The 18721-nt window shown below is 35.1% G+C and overlaps 1 protein-coding gene across 1 annotated transcript in view; it reads left to right on the forward strand.

Moving 5' to 3' along the window:
* Positions 1 to 17147, forward strand: part of LOC124364654 (probable cytochrome P450 6a13) — a 33200-nt gene extending 16053 nt beyond the window's left edge. The window contains exons 4-10 of the mRNA XM_046820284.1: positions 414 to 546; positions 2864 to 3060; positions 4488 to 4606; positions 9783 to 10001; positions 10598 to 10704; positions 15177 to 15327; positions 15960 to 17147. Of these exons, the coding sequence (XP_046676240.1) occupies positions 414 to 546; positions 2864 to 3060; positions 4488 to 4606; positions 9783 to 10001; positions 10598 to 10704; positions 15177 to 15327; positions 15960 to 16141 (1108 nt within the window). The 3' untranslated portion in view covers positions 16142 to 17147. The remainder of the gene's footprint in view (positions 1 to 413; positions 547 to 2863; positions 3061 to 4487; positions 4607 to 9782; positions 10002 to 10597; positions 10705 to 15176; positions 15328 to 15959) is intronic.
* Positions 17148 to 18721: the final 1574 nt, after the last annotated feature.

Raw genomic sequence — 18721 nt, forward strand, 5'->3', positions numbered from 1 at the left:
AATACATACCTACATACACAATTAGCATACCAAATTGTTCAGAAAACTCCAAATAATAATAATATGCAATAAAAAAAATTATAATTTTTTTTATTTTTGACGTCCATCTCTCCTTAAGATTTCTGGAGGTGAGTCTGCAAAAGCATCGGATTTCAGATGCTGCACGTAAGAGGAAGGTGAACTGGAGCTAAACTCAACATTCGCATTAAACTGAAACATCTTAAGAATATAATTGTGTAAACAATATATTTAAACTCGTTTTGAACTGGAAGTCTTTGATATTATTTTTGATTTTGTCATTCTTACTAATATTGTGAACATAAATAAAATAGTTTTAGGTAAGGAAGGAGAAATATGCGTTTAGATCAAAACTATCTTCGTGTTTTCTTTAGAACAGTTATTCATTTTTTCAGATGGAAACAAAATCGAGCCAAGATTGCATCAACAATGACTTCAAGCAGGACTAAAGAGATTTTCCCTCTCATGAAAGAAGTCGTTTCTCGATTAGAGGCTTATCTTCAGAAACACTGTGGGGAAGATATAGAGGTACATTGATAATAACTATTAGAGGTACTAATAATTATTCTAAGTTATCGGTTTTGTCTATTCTCTCAACTATACTGTCCTTGTAATTTGTTTCACCTTATGTTTAAATATCCAGTCAAAACAGTTTGTGTGATTTCTAAAATTTGATTTTAAACGATAATTCATAATCACAGTGTCATTTCAAATGCCAATTTACCTGATATTATTTATAGTACCATTCTATTCACCATTGATTGAATCAGATTCTAACTAGTAATTCACCATACTCATTGCATTCAAAATGTCACTTATATTTACAGTATAAATTATTTGGGCCACTATATACATAAGTAATAGGTTAACCATCCTAAAAATCAATTTCAAATGACAAAGAAGCAAATTTAAAATATGCTTCTTCACATTTTCCTTCCATTCCTGAAGTCGTTAATAGAGTTTTATCCTTACAGATGTAATAAACATTTAGAGGAATTTTAAACCCTTCTAAGTAATTACTGCAAACTATACTAATGTGCTAAGTCGACTAAGTTGAGAATACGTAGTGATATCTTTCTTCCAATCATTATAAGTAAATTACACTGAAGACAATATAATTTTACATTTCACTAAATAGTGTATTGTATTTTTAAAATGCCATTCTTTTAACTTACCTTTGTAACGTATTGTTTAAAATGGTGACATAGTCTAGTAGCACAGAAATGTTTGGTCTGCTGATCTATCACCAAAATCATGGTTTCAAACTCATGGAAGACAATTAAATCACTGTCTCTACAAAGTACCAGTGGAACCTTGACCTGAATTAATTACACAGTTCATACAATTGTTCTACTATGTAATTACTGCAGCTTAAAAATGGGTTCTCTGTGAGGTATCACCTGTCTTGTCGATCTGTGCTCTCTCCCTGTATTCTCTTGCTGCCCACACATCTTATACACAGGTTCTCCATTGATGACACCCATCATGTGCGAGTGCTTTCACAGATAACACAACCCCTGTAACAAGCCCGATCACAAAACACCTCTCTCCAGCTTCATGCCTCTAGGGCAACCTCTCTGGAAGAAGGTAGCAATCCTAAAATCCGGTGTGGTGGCCCATCTACTATGATGCTTGTCCTTTGTCCAGGAGTTGATTACTTGACACTCGTCTTCTGGATAGCCTAAAGGGTATCTGAGGCCAGTGAACTTCTCTGATGATGTAATATTTGCCATTGTGTACCAGCGGTCTCATTGCCTCTAATTTCTGTATGTACTGGGTGGGAACCACCACACAGTAAGAATGTTGAGTCGACTCACTGGACCAATGGGCCTTAAGGACCGCCTGGATGTCTGTAAAGGTGCAGATTTTCGAAGGAATCATTACACCTGTGACTTCTGCTTTAAATGCATTGTGGTATTTACCCATAGAAAGATATAACCCCGTACCAGAGCTTTCCTTGTGTATCACCGCACCAGTTCCCATTTCAGTCCATCTGTATATCATACCATATGGAATGAGGGACGTATCTCCTTCCATTGAGCCAATCAGCTTTAGGGGGGAATTCTCACCTCAAATGATCTGCTGGAGTATCTGGTTCTCATACGGTCCAATGGCATATCATGTATACAATTACCAATTACTTAAAGAGTGATTCTGGTGTGACCAAGAGCTCCTGTAGCACACACTAGAGCATCTGTTATTGTAATTTATATGTAGTCTTCCCTTTTATATGGAGATATATTGGCCGTAGATCCAACAGGTAGTCCAGGACACCTCCTGAAATGAATAGACATACGTCCTTTGGAGAATCGCAAGTTATTTACATCTCAGGCTGATCTCCATTTTAGACCACCATACTACATCCCCATACATCTACCTGGTCTAACCACAGAAGTACAGGCACTTCAGGATCTTAGAACATTGAGTTTAGTGTGACAGATTGAACAGTGTACTTATTTAAGATGGTATCATGTCGGTCAGTGGGAGTGGTGGCAGGGGCTACAGTAACAGAGGGTATGTGTTCGACTCTTGATTTGAGTTTAGTGTGCCAGACTTGAACAGTGTACTGAGCCGCTTGCTTTTGAGGAGACTCTAAGGAGTTTTATTGCATCAATAAGGCCTATAGTTTGATTTTCTAACAGTCTTTGCGTAATGCAAGATGATTGAAGGGATTTTCAAAGGAATCTCTAAAAGATGTGCGATCGACTACTATACACACCACGGTCCTGCCACCTGTCTGGCCATTGACTTGAGATCGGACGTTAAAAACGTTCCTAGTTTAAACTCATATAATAAATGGGTTGGTTTGTAACTTATTTTATTAATAACATGTTGGTACTTCTAGGCAAAGGATTTGGCAACACTGTTTACTATGGACAATGTATCGAATACAGCACTTGGTATCAACAGCGACTGCTTCTCTGACCCCAATGCTGTCTTCCGCAAGGTTTGCATCATGCTCACTAAGGAACAATTACAGGTCTGGTGGAAGACAACTATTCTACTTCTCATGCCGAGACTTCGAAACTTTATCAGAATGAGGTAAGTATTTGTTGGTATAGAGAAAAAGATGGATGTGATTAAGTAATGTTCATAACAGTCACAGCCCGCAATATTTAGTTTCTTTTGCTGACGATAATGTTTATACTCTATGTACTGCAGTGAATATTTGAATATATTTATGTAGATTTCCTTATACAAACTGTCTGTTACAATTGTCCTCGTAGTATCACTTAACAATACTTTCAGCAAAACTTCACCGAATATGACCTCCAGAACCCAATGCCACCACCTGTTCAAAAGCTTTGATGTTATATACTATATAGTATATAATGGGGCTTTTAGAAGCAATAAATGTTCTCAAAAAAGACCGTGGTTTTGGTGAAAACCCATAAAAGTATGACATTAAATCACGTTCAGACTGCTTTAATGTCAGAACCTAATCAACTGAAAACAAAAGTTTACATTCATCTACAATATCATTACCCCTTCAAAATTGTACTCGTCATCAAAATTGGGTGTATAAAGTTCACTAGATGTGAAATTGTTATTAATAAATATACAAAATTTCCTATATTAATATTTGGTACAATCCCGACCAGAGGAGAGCGAACCACAATGCGATAAGCAAGACTGTGGGGTAAAAACAGCAATGAAATAAATGATCTTTGTTGAATTGTGAATTGTCACATTTTGGAGAATATGTTGGAATTGTGGCATTTCTCACTAGTAATTCCATTTTGTTATGATACTATAACTACAACATTTTCACGTTTTTGTTTAAAAATAACTTGTATAATAATGAAGGGTGCAACTTCAAGCTTGCACTGTACATCTCTGGTGAACATGCAGTATAGCCTGATAGTCTAAATAGCACCTGAGCACCTGACAATTCATATAAATAGTCCAACACTGGAGTAGAACAATAGTCTGTTCTACTGCACGGACATATGCATTATTTGTAGTACAAAAAAAGAAACATGAATGATTTAAAACTATATTTGTAAAAACTTTCTAAGTACCCAGAAGGCAGGTGATTCACGAATACTAAATCATCTGTATACATTATACGTCTGATTCAACCACATTTGATGGTTATAAAAACTTTATTACAAATTAATACCATAAAGCATACTTATGCTGTTAAAGCATTCAATACATAGTCGTTATGACTATTGCTTGTTTTCTTAATATCTAATAAATCCAATAAAATTAGTTTTCAACATTTTATAAACCCGATAATATAAAAACCTGATTTTATAAACCTCAGTAGCACAAGAATATTAAAATGCACATAAATATGGGACTAAAAATTTGCTGTTAACAATTTACGAACTAAAGGCCATTCCAAAAATTACCTTACAGAAACAAATACAATGCCAGACAGTTTGAAACAAATGACAAATGAAACAAAAAATGATTCTTGTATCTTTTGTGCCAAAATGAATCTAAAATAATGTATATTGCAGGTTTGTTCCACCTGTAGTCAATGATTATGTAGAATCAGTTGTGCAAGATATGGTCCAATACAGGCGGAAAAACAATGTAAACAGAAATGATTTGTTTCAATACTTCATGAAGAAATCAGGTTTGTTGGAATATTACTAATTCTGTAAATAGGTTATTTTGCTCTCGTTGTTAAGGGGTAAGATTGTGATAAAGTATAACTAGATGTGTTGATTTTGCGTTAAGATTATTTTTAATCTTTAGTATGTAAAAGGCTAATCACACACTCACGCACTAACTAAATTTACCAACTTTCCGATGTCTGAGAAATTTCACACATTTATTCCTGATGAGATAAGTAAAAAAAATATAACCTTTTACATGAAGATCAAACAATAGTAGCGGCAACCCCTAGAATAATTATAATTTTAGTCATACATTTCTGATATCCTAGGAAGATAAAATTTGGTATAGCTAATATAACAAAAATGTCATGAATATCTACCATCCATAAGGGGTTTAAATGGGTTGCAACCTCAATATTTTTGTTTTTCCAACTTTCTAATGGCCTAGAAAGTTAAATTTGACAAATATGTGTCTCATTAGCTCAAAACACAGAGTAGAAGTTTTTCATAAAGGCCAATGACATCTAAGTATTAAAATATAATTGTAACCTCTGAAAGAACTACACTTTTTCCTCTTCCTGATGTCCTAGAAAGTTAAATTTGACAAATATGTGTCTCATTAGCTCAAAACACAGAGTAGACGTTTTTTCATAAAGGCCAATGACATCTAAGTATTAAAATATAATTGTAACCTCTGAAAGAACTACACTTTTTCCTCTTCCTGATGTCCTAGAAAGTTAAATTTGACAAATATGTGTCTCATTAGCTCAAAACACAGAGTAGAAGTTTTTCATAAAGGCCAATGACATCTAAGTATTAAAATAGAATTGTAACCTCTGAAAGAACTACACTTTTTCCTCTTCCTGATGTCCTAGAAAGTTAAAATTTGACAAATATGTGTCTCATTAGCTCAAAACACAGAGTAGAAGTTTTTCATAAAGGCCAATGACATCTAAGTATTAAAATATAATTGTAACCTCTGAAAGAACTACACTTTTTCCTCTTCCTGATGTCCTAGAAAGTTAAATTTGACAAATATGTGTCTCATTAGCTCAAAACACAGAGTAGAAGTTTTTCATAAAGGCCAATGACATCTAAGTATTAAAATAGAATTGTAACCTCTGAAAGAACTACACTTTTTCCTCTTCCTGATGTCCTAGAAAGTTAAATTTGACAAATATGTGTCTCATTAGCTCAAAACACAGAGTAGAAGTTTTTCATAAAGGCCAATGACATCTAAGTATTAAAATAGAATTGTAACCTCTGAAAGAACTACACTTTTTTCCTCTTCCTGATGTCCTAGAAAGTTAAAATTTGACACACACATGCCTTATGTTCAACAGACAAAGCAAAGATTTTTCACTTACAGTGGTTAAAATAGGGTTGCAATCTAGAGAATCAAAGAGAAAAATATAGTTCTTCTAGGGAAGAACTATATTTTTCTTTTTTCAACTTCCTAATATCCTATTAAGATACAATGTGACACACACATGTCGTATGCTCTAATCAAACAAAGTTAAAATTTTTCATGAATATTAATCACCCTTAGAGGTTATCATGGGGTGCAACCCCTATAAAACTATAATTTTGCTTCTCTCGAATGAGGCAAATGTTACTACGCCACCAGAGACACCTTTAATCGTAAGTACACCATGAAGATCGGAGTTAAACGCTACTGACCGAAGTAACTTTCAGATTCATATATGTACTGGTATATATTATTTTATCTTATAGTGGCAATAAAACAAACTGTACTTTGGCATTTGAAACATAATTATTCATTCAAAAGAGAAGTACTTTTATATGAGCAAAACCTGAAATAAGTGCCATTTGCAATGTTGTCTAAGTTTTAAATCTCTTAACCGTGCACACTAGAATAATGCGTACCATAAATATACTTACTAAGAAAACTAAGGATTTCGACTTTAGGTTTCCTTCATACTGACTTTAAATAATACACAATATTAGTTCTAATTTTGATGTAAATGATGCCCATTTTCAAACTTATTTGGGATTATATTGCATAACTTGTAAAGATGTGTGTTCTAGTGTATCTTATAGAAACCACTATCAGTAAATTTGCTGTTTGTTGTGCAATGTTTATAAACCTTCACAGTTTTATCACTATACGAGATACAACATTGTTCAAGGTACTTTTCAGTAAAATGGAAAAAGGGGAAAGTGATAGTAGAGGAATGGAATGATAGAAAGGAAACAGGTAAGGACAATATCGACTTATGTTAATTTACCTAGAAATCCCCTGTGTTCCATCTCCACATCTGGGACGTTGTATCCTAACTGACCGTTCAGTGATTACTAAGCTAATTGTAGGGTTATAGAGCATGACGATATATTACTGCCATTAATTTTGTATTTTAGAGATAGGGTTTGTCTCAAAGTCCGCTATCCTGATATTTAGGCACCAATCATCAGCAGGAATCGTACTTACTTCCATCGCCACCTCTTCTGACCATGTCACATATACTACGGTGCTCCTCCTCAGTGTGGAACAACTTTACCTTTGGTCAAGATAAACTTATGTACCAAGTTACAAGTTTGTAGAACCTTTCTATCAAGAGTTACCGCACAGCGGACAGTTAATGGCACGATATTGTGAAGGACTTGTCTTTTATATAGTGTTAATTTAATATCTGTGTTATTTAAAATTTCACATACGTATCTGGTTAGATAATGGTGATATAACTGAACGGTGACTTTAATAACTGTGTTATATGAGAGATATTTAATACTTAGCCGCACATAAAGATTCACAATATCCATATTTACACTTACTGTAGAATAATATAGACGCCTGGGCAGAGAGTGTCTATTTGTACTTGTATTACGTTGTAAGGTATTTTGCATTATGTTTCCCACATTTTGCAAACTATTTAATACTTACTGCAAGTACGTTCTACAAACTTATGACACATCTGAATTGTCGTCCATGATCCATTTATGGTAGGTAGCCTGGTCTATTTCAACGATGGAAAATAAAGTAGAATCGTTATCTCAATCTTATTGCCGAGCACTCCCAGTATCTCTGCTACCTAGATTATTATATTAGGCACTTATGCACTATACGCACCCCACCTATGTTTTTACAAATTGGGCACAGTTGTGAGGGAAAAACATGTGTAGATGAATATGAATATATTTATAACAATGAACAGAGAGGAAAATGGTTACTGTGTATTGGCGTCATCCCAGAAGGCCACGATGTCCGCTAGCAACGCATCAAACCTATCGCCTCCGGTCTCCTCTACTGCCCCCGCCACATGTATTCCGCCAAGTAGGTATGCAGATGATATCGAGCAGTTCCCCTTTGGACCTTATTGCGCCACTTCTCACAACCCCACATTCTTTCTACCCGCTGCGTGTTGGCCCCAGTTTCGGGATCTACGAAATTGTAGCTGTGGTAATAATACAGCACTTTCCAGTTCGCCGGTTTTGTATCCTTTCCAGCAGACAGACATAATCGTACTACCTGGTTCAATATGCTCCAGAATAGCAGCCATAAGTTGTGGAGCTGCACAACGGTTCGGTACCTTAACCAAAAATCTAGCATTGGTTTCCTTGCAGAGTCCGCCAAACACCCATTGTTCAGGCAGAACACGACCACAACATTGTTCTTACGTCTGGTAAACAAGCTCTCGTCTATTTCAACAATTTCCCCAACATTCTTTCTTAAAACAGATTCAACACGTACCTCTTCATGTAATTGTTCCAGTCCACTGTTGTGTGAATAGACAGACATTCCCAACTGTCGACCATACCACTTAACTGAACTTATTAACTGAAATATATTATTATTAAATTTTACATCGGAACAATCTAAGTACCAGATCCAATTTAGATTTAAGTTTAAAGAACAGAGGTTTGGGATCCTGAAGTCGTAAAGTGAAACAATTTTTATAAAATTAGTATTTCTCTCCCACACTCCATGATAATTTATTGAATTTCTTCGATGGCTTCAGTAACAATAAGAGTTAACCTTTTTATCCCAATGACGAAAGTGTATCGTACAACTAAAAAGTTGCTGCGGTCAATATGGGTCTTGTTTTGGTCGTTTAAATTCACCCCCGGTGTAATCTATTTACAGTTCCACAATTGATTTATGCTGTTGCACTAACCAAAACAATGGTGTCATATGTTGGTTTCGGAATCTAATTTAGGTTAAATTTTGATGATTAAAGTGATTTTGATTTTTTACCGATCACTAAATATGTATTAGGGTATATGCTCCAAGTATTAGGGCAATGTCATCTCCATTTGCTTTTCAATAACTACAGTAAAAAGGCCATACACAATGTTAAAGGAACTAACTAGATTAGATTAAGTTATGTGCAAACGTGGATTATACAATAAGGTAGTTGTTATAACAGCGTATAAATAGCATTTCTATTAGTTGGATTATTGATCATTGGCACAATCTAAATTTAAAATTAAATAACTTCGTATTTGCAATCTGCATTACACTACTGAATAAGCCCTTTACAATAATTCAATATTTACTAAAATTTAAATGTAAACACATGTTTCTGCCTCTTTGATGAACTTCAGCTGAAAGTGTTAACAGCTGTTAAGTATCAGTTCAATTTATATTACGTGTTGTAGCGCAATCTGCCGAATCCAATGTAAAACACTCCAATATCTTAACATTCGAATGTAAACAAACTAATTTTTCAGTTTGAATTCGACTTTATTTGGCTAAATGAATGTGTTATGGATGGTAAAAAGCACTCTAAGTGTTAATTCAGGCCAAAAGCTATACCTGTTCCGAATTTCAGCACAATCCGTTTCCTCGAGGATGTTTCCTCGAGGACAAACCTCCAAACATCTAAACATACAAACATCCAAACATTCAAACTTTCGCATTTATAATATTAGTGGGATATGTACACGTAATCACAAGAACACAGATTAACAAGTTGCTACTTAAATATCACAATTTAAATAGAACATACAAGTTTTTATAGTTGCGGGAAAACTGTACAGAAGAACCCAATTGAGCACTTAAAAGTATTTAACCACTTTTAGTTATAACAATGTTCACGTTTGAAATCATAGTTATGAGACTATAACCTTTGAAGCACCGCTCCTTGTTATGCTCTTAGAGTTTGTACCACAAATTCCAACTAAACTCCTTCCAAATGAGATAAATAATACAGCCATTTATATTTTTGTTTCCAGGGGATGATTATAAAGAATTAATGTTCTATGCAATGACATTTTTCCTGGAAGCATTTGAAACATCATCAATAGTTGCAAGTTATACCTTGTTAGAGTTAGCCATTAACTCTCATGTACAAGACCGACTGTTCGAGGAACTTCACGGAGCTTTTGGCGATAAGGAAGATATCGACTATGATACTCTCAACAATTTGTCGTATCTGGATAAAGTTCTTCTAGGTAACTATAAAGAATGTTCTTTTATTAGAAAACAAATGGAAGTGGAGTAAAAAGAATATCATTACAAATACTTTAATACAATACTTTACGTTTTGATAGCAAGTTTTCCTATTATAAATTAAATGCCAACGTTTCGTTGAATTGCAAGTACAATTTGGACCTCTTTAGGACAAGTCTGTGTTTGGAAAGCAAACTAAAATAGAAGACATATAAAGTTACATTTATAATAAACTAATATTTTAGTGCTTGATTTACTGCAGAAAGTTGACTCATCCTAAAGACGTCCATTGTAAAATGAATGGAGCGTTGGAATCTACTTTACAGCAAATGCAGCCCGAACTTTAAATGTACGTATAATAAAAGTTGTAAATGTGTAACTAAATCTCTATTCATTATAGCCTTATACAGTTCTGTCTGTGGCGCATGTGCTTCCCACTCAGCTGTTTACATGACTTAGAATTCTGTTGCATTTCTTGTCAAGGTGTAACCTAATCTATGTTCTAGTGTAGGTACCTAATGTAAACCATTGACAGTAAATTTGTAATTTATCGTGCTCTGTGAATCAGTCTTAATAATAAATTATTTCTGTTCAACAGAGAGTCAAAGAAAGTATCCAGCTGTATATCACATGATTCGTGAATGTACAAAAACAATTGATCTTGATATTAACGGAAAAACACTGACAGTGGAAACAGGCACTCCGGTACGTATGATATAGTAATAGTAAACTATTTAAACTTTGTTTAAAGTTTATTATTGACGCCGGATGATTTGAAAGGATAGTAACATTTGCACTATTTTTAAGGATTTGATGAGGAATATATCAAGTGGGATAAAGCCAACATTATACTTCCAGAGGAGAAATAATTAATTGTTTCTAAACGCAAAATTATTGAGGCTTCAAATACAAATTTAGCAGACCAATCTCTAAGTCAGCCCTCTGTTCAGGTTAAGCCACGTTAGCAACAATATTAACGAAATAATTAACTAGGAAACCTAAAAAATTACAATAAAACAATAAAATTCAAACAGACACCATGCATGATAAGGCTGGAGGCGGCTGCACTCTACCCCCTCCCCCTCAAACTCATGACCATTACCTCTTTCTTTCCTATGTCCTGCCATGATACCACAGGAAATGTCGACATTTGTTTCCTTGTCGATGTTTCACCTTCGTTAGTTCAGTTGTGACGTGTTATTAATTGTGCTCTTGGGTCCTGTGCAGTGACATCGCTTGGGTTCATTCTCTCCAATCTGGAATTCTTGTTGTTGGTCTACAGGACAGGTATCATTTAAACGTACCCTTGAGTGATAGTTATTATCGCACTTTTAGAAGTTTGGTCTATTAGTGTTTTTGACACACGAAGATGTTGGTAAATTTCAATCCTCAAAACGTAGTGTTATCCTTTTTATAACACACACACGCACACACACACACACACACACACACACACACACACACACACACACACACACACACACACACACACACACACACCACACACACAAAAGACAAAAATATCCTCAAATCCCCCTTGGGAAACATGTAAAGAACTCAATTTTGTCTGCATATTGGATTTAACTTAATTACATTTGTGATGTGTCTGACGAATATAGCCTTGCTGACGAAAGGGCCTCACAAAAATAAAAGTTTTATATATTGGTTTTATGTGTTTAAATGTAATTAAGTTTAACAGTAGCCAATATAAGGTACGTCTTCAACATATTGGATTTATATTAAAAATCCATAACCTTAGAACAGTTTGTGATAACATGAATGTTTAATAACGTGTGTGTTTTGTGGAATTAATTTAATTACTGATTTATTTCTTCTGATAATTAATTAACTGACCTCTATTTTTTACTTGAGTAGTGAGAATCATAGACGAGTAAACTGAGAATAGTTTGAAACATACATAATCATAATTAACGAAGTGATTATTATTAATTAAACTAAGAAAGCTATAAACATAGGATTTTTTCTTTTTATAATATAGTTTTTTATAAGTCAAAGCCTAAACAAACTTCTTTATTCCAAGTTACTATAGAATTACTATTTTACTAAATTCTATTTATATAAATAAATAAGAAACAAAATAAGAAAGTGTTATGAAATCGATTATTTTTTAGTGCAATAATAAGACAATTTGGACTGAGGAACATGCCAAGATAAATGTGTTTTCTCCACAAGATCTTACTAAGTACCCTATTTGCAGCAAAACATGGACTTGTATTATTGGATCATACGATTATTGAATTAAGCAAACTAAGAATATATGGAATTTATCCTGCACTCCAAGATCAAAGGAGTGTTTGTTGAGTTACATGCAACGTGTTGAAAAATAACAGAAAACTCTCATTTAATGACATCAGTTCCACTGAGACAAACTTCTAGCACAAACTCGTTTGATTTTTGGAATTAGCTGTTTCTTCTACTGTGGTTAATGTTTCAGTATATCATTTAAAAAAAGAAACATCGCAACTTTAGAAGGGACAAAATGAGAGATACTATGTACTCTGCAATACTCAATGATCTGTATATCCCTAATCACAATACCCGAAACTGTGGATGGTTTTATAGCACATGGCATGTGATAGAGGGGACAAAATGAGAGATACTATGTACTGCAATACTTAATGATCTGTACATCCCTAATCACAATACCCGAACTGTGGATGGTTGTATGGCATGTAATAGAGGGGACAAAATGAGAGATACTATGTACTCCAATGCTTAATGATCTGCATACCCTAATCACTATACTGAGTAATTAGTTTACACTGAACATTATGGATGAAAAGAGAAAATATGGTCAATCCCATTGTTGCCTTGTTGCCTTAAGCGTACAAAATGAATACTGGATTAAAACCGGATACAGTTTCAAAACGTTTCTTTTATCTTTTAGCACAGATAAATCTTATAATAATTATGTTTGAAATTGGCTACAGTAGTTTTTATGGGTGTAATGTTTGGAAATAGAAAATCTTCTGAGACCTCAGTTGTTTTTGCAACAGTACTCAGTACAGTGTACAGTCTCAGGGTTTAACATTCTGCCAACAACAAATATATATGTTCTAATGCTAACATAAACCCCCTCCAGAATCCTTCAAATTGTTCACTGCAAAATTATAAAAAGGGCCTCGAAGCATAAACCGAGGGTTTCCAGTGTTCAAGAATGTGCAGTGACTGTTTGGGGAAATCCTGTAGTAACAAACGTTATATTAAGGCTAACATGGAATCCACACATTGAAAACATTTTATTCAAAGCAACGAAGATTCTTGAGGCCTAAAAAGTACTCTTTGGGTTTAAATGAGGACTGAAATTTCAGAAATGATACATTGAAAGTTCAAAGGTCTTCAAAGGTTAGCTTGCGTAAGCATCACAGGGGTATTGAGCTCCTGTCCAACTTTGGCTCTTGAAGCAGTTCTGGGATATACTCTCTGGGACAAGAGATGGGGATTACAGCCGCATAGAGGTGATGTCCATAAGTGTTTTTATACATATGGATCACGCCTAAACTCAAAGGCAGGGTTTGGTATATATAGACCAGGAGTAAATTTAGCAGTGTCTCTGGAAAAATCACACGCCACAAGTCTTACAAGCCAAAGTCACGGCAATAGAATCATCAAGCCCTACATTAACAACACTGGACGCCTGCTCATTTGACTCAAAAGCAGTATCAGAATGTAAGAATGTACTAGCGGCAAGGAACAAAGTTACCCTTGGTTGGGTGCAGGGCCACGAGGCATTCAGGGCAATGAAAAGGCCAAAATAAGTGCAGAAACCCTTTTGGCATGGTCAAGCCAGGCTGTGGAATAGCGTTTTCTTACAGTAAATTTATAGTAAAAGATTGAGAAAAGTGGATTAGAGCCTTAATCTAGAGAAAGGCCTGTGGACTGTTTTATCGCTTCCTTATGCAAAATGGTGGTCAGCCCTCTTTGAACAAAGTAAGGAGGATATACGACTGGTACTAGTGATGTTGACATCTGATGAAGGTTGGTATAAGCTAGATTGATGAATGCAGACTGCGGAAAAGCAGAACATATTATGGCTAACCTTGTTCTGCAAAATGTAAAATTAGGAAAATATAAATCTTATGGGCGTAGCTTATAGCCCTAAGAATATAAAAGTACGGGAGCCTTCAAATCTGATAGGCTTCTGTAAAAGTCTCATATTCTGAGGGCCTGAAACAGAATCTGTATCGAAAGAGAATGGCTTCGGTTTAGAGAAAAGCCGCTTTGAAGGTCTCTGGCTCAGAGACTGTCCAGTACTAGCTAGCGATACAGGTCATCGCAATTATAATGTCCATCGATTTAAAGGGACAAGAACGAAAGTACGTTTTTGACAGCAAGGAAGAGCTCGGAGTTGACGATGCAGACATGGCAAGTTGGCTGTGATAACGAATCCCGCGGAAGTTAGACGAAAACGTTGATTGCTAACATCAGTGAGTGGCTGGGAGATAGTACGGTGAGGTGAGCTTCTCCCCCATTCAGTTCTTGTCGGGCCACGGTTATTTTAAATCGTACCTGCACATAGTGGGTAAACGGGAGTTGCCAGCTTGCGTTTTTTGAGATTCACCTCGAGATGATGCGGATCATACCTTCTTTAGGTGCAGACGATGGACAGAAGAAAGGTGGTTGGAGAGAGGGAGCGGAAGATCTTCAACTGCAGACTATCATTAGAATAATGCTCCCAGGACAGGAATGCTGGAATATCGTGGCCAAATACGTGGAAAAAGTCCTAAGGACGTGACTGTAGATCGTGAAGAACCAATCCAGGAAAAAAGGAAACCAGATGAGAGCTTCAATAAGGCTCAAACAAAAGTCCTAGCCCGAAGTATTGGGAACACCATTTCGAGGCTATTCCAATAAGAGGAGGGGGTGTTGCCTTACTGAAGGCAACACCCCCTTCGCTTGGGGGTGTTGCCTTGTTCGCTTGGTAACGGTAAGGTCAAGCGTTCGTGCAGTAACGTTTCGTGCAGTTATACATTTTTCACACTCCCTTCGGAAAAGAAATCTTTTAAGTTGGACCAAACAATAGCCTACATATTTATAAGACTGTATTGAAATCAAATCAGTGGTGTCGTAGATTAGTGTAAACAAACATTTTGACACGATGATTGTGTGTAAAGAATAAATGACATAAAACGTAACACTCTGTGTGGTCTATGTAGGTAATAATTCCTGTGTTGTCCCTACATCGTGATGCCAAGTACTATCCGGAACCGGATGTGTTTGACCCGGAGAGGTTCAGTGACGAAGTGAAACAGACGAGACCCCAGTACACGTACATGCCGTTTGGAGAGGGGCCAAGAATTTGTCCTGGTATGTATCTGCTTGTGTAATTACATAGAAACACGGTGTTACTTGGAGTAACTACCAATTTAGTTCCTAAACTACATGATGAAACCCATGTCATGTTTCACCATGTCATGATGTTACACCTTGAAACCCATGTCATTATCAGATGAATATTGAAATAATCGTGTTTTGCTGTCGATTGCCAAAATTATGCGAAGTGAGATGAGAGAAAACTGTAATTCCTAATGGACGTAAGAATTTAGATGAAATTTAAGTATTTCTTTGACGGATTTCGTGGGAATTTATATTATAAATATACGCCCCCAATTAAGTCGCTATTTTGAATGGAAAAAACTAATTGAGAGAGCATAATATGAGATGTTAAAATATTCCAACCCAGCGCTCTTATTAAAGTTGCTCTCTGTGAAATATTTATAAAATCATGTTTTTGTTTTATTTTTGCCAGCGGCTTTATTATTTAGGCTGCGCGTAATGTTTATTTTCAATATTTATTTACTGTTTTATTCATTCTCTCTTGGAGTATTACGTCTATCTACTTGTTCATATCAATAAATAACGTGTCTCTCCACTGCCGATAAATCGGCAAAGCTACATTCTATTCATTATGGCAGTGCATTTGTTTGTTGTTATTCCAGGTATACGGTTTGGGATGGTACAGATAAAGCTGTTTATTGCCCACGTTGTGTACAACTACAGGATACTACGCTGCGAGAAAACACCCGAGAAGTTGACTTTCGCAACGGGAGCTTTCTTGGCGATCCCTAATGAACAGGAGTGGATTCGAATTGAAAAGAGGAAACGTGATGTAATGAAATAAACACAATTAGTTTAGTTTCAAAAATGGTATATTGGTTATGATTGGAATACTATGATAACTGGTGCCAATATCAAACTATTTGTTTAAATGATGTAACATTTAATAATGTGATTTGACAAAACAAGGATGAAAACTGTGTTTGCAGTTATGAATGTGGTTCCTCTTGGGATTGTATCTTTTGAAAATAATTTGTAACATTTATCAAATTCGGCAGAGAAGTCAATTCCGTTCAACAATGAGATTTTGTTTCAGCAACATCTTATTCCTTTTTGTGTTTGGGGACTTTTATTTCTGGTAATTAGTAAACGGAAAGAACTTTGCACAATGTTTTGATCAAATTAACTGATTAAAGATGGACTGTCCGCCCCAACTATAATCGATTCCTTCAGTTTTATTTGACATGTGCGAGATGTAGGGGTTCCATATATTTTCCACTGATAGTGCCCTCTTGGTACGACTGAAATAATTGGAAATCGATATTAAAACACATGCATGATTTAAACTAGTAAAAATAAATAATAATATCGAATACGAGTTAAAATGTGTTTACCCAAGAGATGGAACTAAATGAATGCCACATTCATTCCAACTAGTACTGCTTTCTCCCTGACTTTGCAAGATATTTGAGATCATATGTTTACAGTAGACCTGTAAGAAATAAGGAATATACTTACAGAGTAATTTTGTAATGTTTAAAAATGCTTCATGGTGATAATCATCCAACACGTTCATTTCTTAATATTGACCGGTATACTGTATTACCCAAAATAGGCTATAGAAGATTTATAATTAAGTTATAATAATTTCATTATAAGGAAATGTAGTAAATATTTAATTAAATGGCCCAAAACTATTAAGTTAATCTGATTGTGTACTGTATCTTTTAATGAGAAGTTTCAGTCGTTGATACGGCAGTGTCACTATTCATGTAGGTTTATTTCCTAGGTAAGTTTATTTGAAAATGATGTGCTATTATTGCTAACATTATAAATATGTTTTATTATTGCAATGTTTTGTTTATTTCAATCACCTCTTATGCTTTGTATGTCATTAAATTTTATGTGTACTACAAATTGAAATGACGTAACTTAAATTTCATTTGGTAGAATTTATAATTTATCTAAAACTATAATGTGTTAAAATATAACAAATGAAACTTTTATATTTTAGTATTGAAGCTTAATTAATCCCTTAGATAAATGTGAGTGTTTGTCTGTGGGCAGTCAAAGAGGAGTAAACATATAAAATACGCAACAACACGACGGGTTGTTATGAATATTATCCTCTTATTAGGAAATTCTGTGAGTTTAGGTAATGCTGAACAGCAAGTGGCGAACGAATACATTACGAAGTGTTAACGAATAACCGTAGCGAATGCGTCGTGTTCATAAATGACAGATAACATGAATTTAAAACATATATGTATGTATGTGTATATGTGCAGATCCGTTCATAAAAACAACATAATCTATAACTTTGGTTTTTATTGACGAGAAACTTAAAAGCTTTTGAAAACCTTTACAACTTCATATTCTTAACCACTTGCACATGAAAAGTAAGGAGTTCAGTTCTTGTCAGTCAGTCCATGAGGACAGTCATAAAGATAAGCCGCTAGTGATTGTGCCATCAGGGCGGCCTGCCCGTCTTATCCTGCGCGGTACCGTTTCTTAAAGTAATTATCCTTAAATACAGTTATTTTTTGACAGTTTTTTTGTGTGTGTGTAAATTTTCGTGATTTATTAATAAAGTTTGTTTTTAGTTTGGACCTAATGATATTAATTTGTCATTTTAAATCAGGCACTCCATTTTTTTAGTTTTTTTCATAGTTTTTGCTGTACATTAGTTTAACTCACAATTACTTACAATTTTACCATGAATTGCGGTAAATGTAACCGAGACATTACTATTGCTAAGGATGTAGCAAAGTGTGTGGAGTTCATCCTCAATGGCAAGGCATAAGTCGGACTCGGTCGATCCAAATATTTCAAACATTCTTTTGGCAATACAGAACGAAGTTGCTGTACGCCGAGCTGCAAATAGAGACGGTTTTAGCGCGATGGAACAGCGTGTACTGGGTTACAGGCATATTTTGACGAATTTCATCAGAATGTTTTTTTAGATGCGGAAATGTACTAGAGAGGTTGACGTATGGTTTATGCTACACGGTCAACTACTAGAGAGGATTGTGGAAAGGATGAAGAATGAAATAGTTTCCATTTCTCCAGAAAAAATGTAGCGTTCAGTAGACAACTTCAGAAGGCGGATGGAGCTTCGTATTTCCAACGGAGAAACAGTTCCTGTAAGGTGTTGGTTGCCTTGATGAAGGACCTTTTAAAGTACTAGTAGTGTTTAACTGTCATATTATAACTTTTCGCACTAATAAAATGCTTTCAATAATTTGAAATTGTTAATTTTGCTACAGATCCGAAATCCCTTGAGTTCAAGCCAAAGTTAAAAACACACAATGTTGGTTTTTTACTACCTTTAATTTGGTGTGATGCAAGCCATACGGTTGTACTTAATACTTTTAAGTTATTAACATTTTTTAAAATCGACATTTTTTGAGAACAGAACTTTTAT

The sequence above is a fragment of the Homalodisca vitripennis genome, chromosome 6, assembly GCF_021130785.1.
Source record: "Homalodisca vitripennis isolate AUS2020 chromosome 6, UT_GWSS_2.1, whole genome shotgun sequence".
Classification (NCBI taxonomy): domain Eukaryota; kingdom Metazoa; phylum Arthropoda; class Insecta; order Hemiptera; family Cicadellidae; genus Homalodisca; species Homalodisca vitripennis.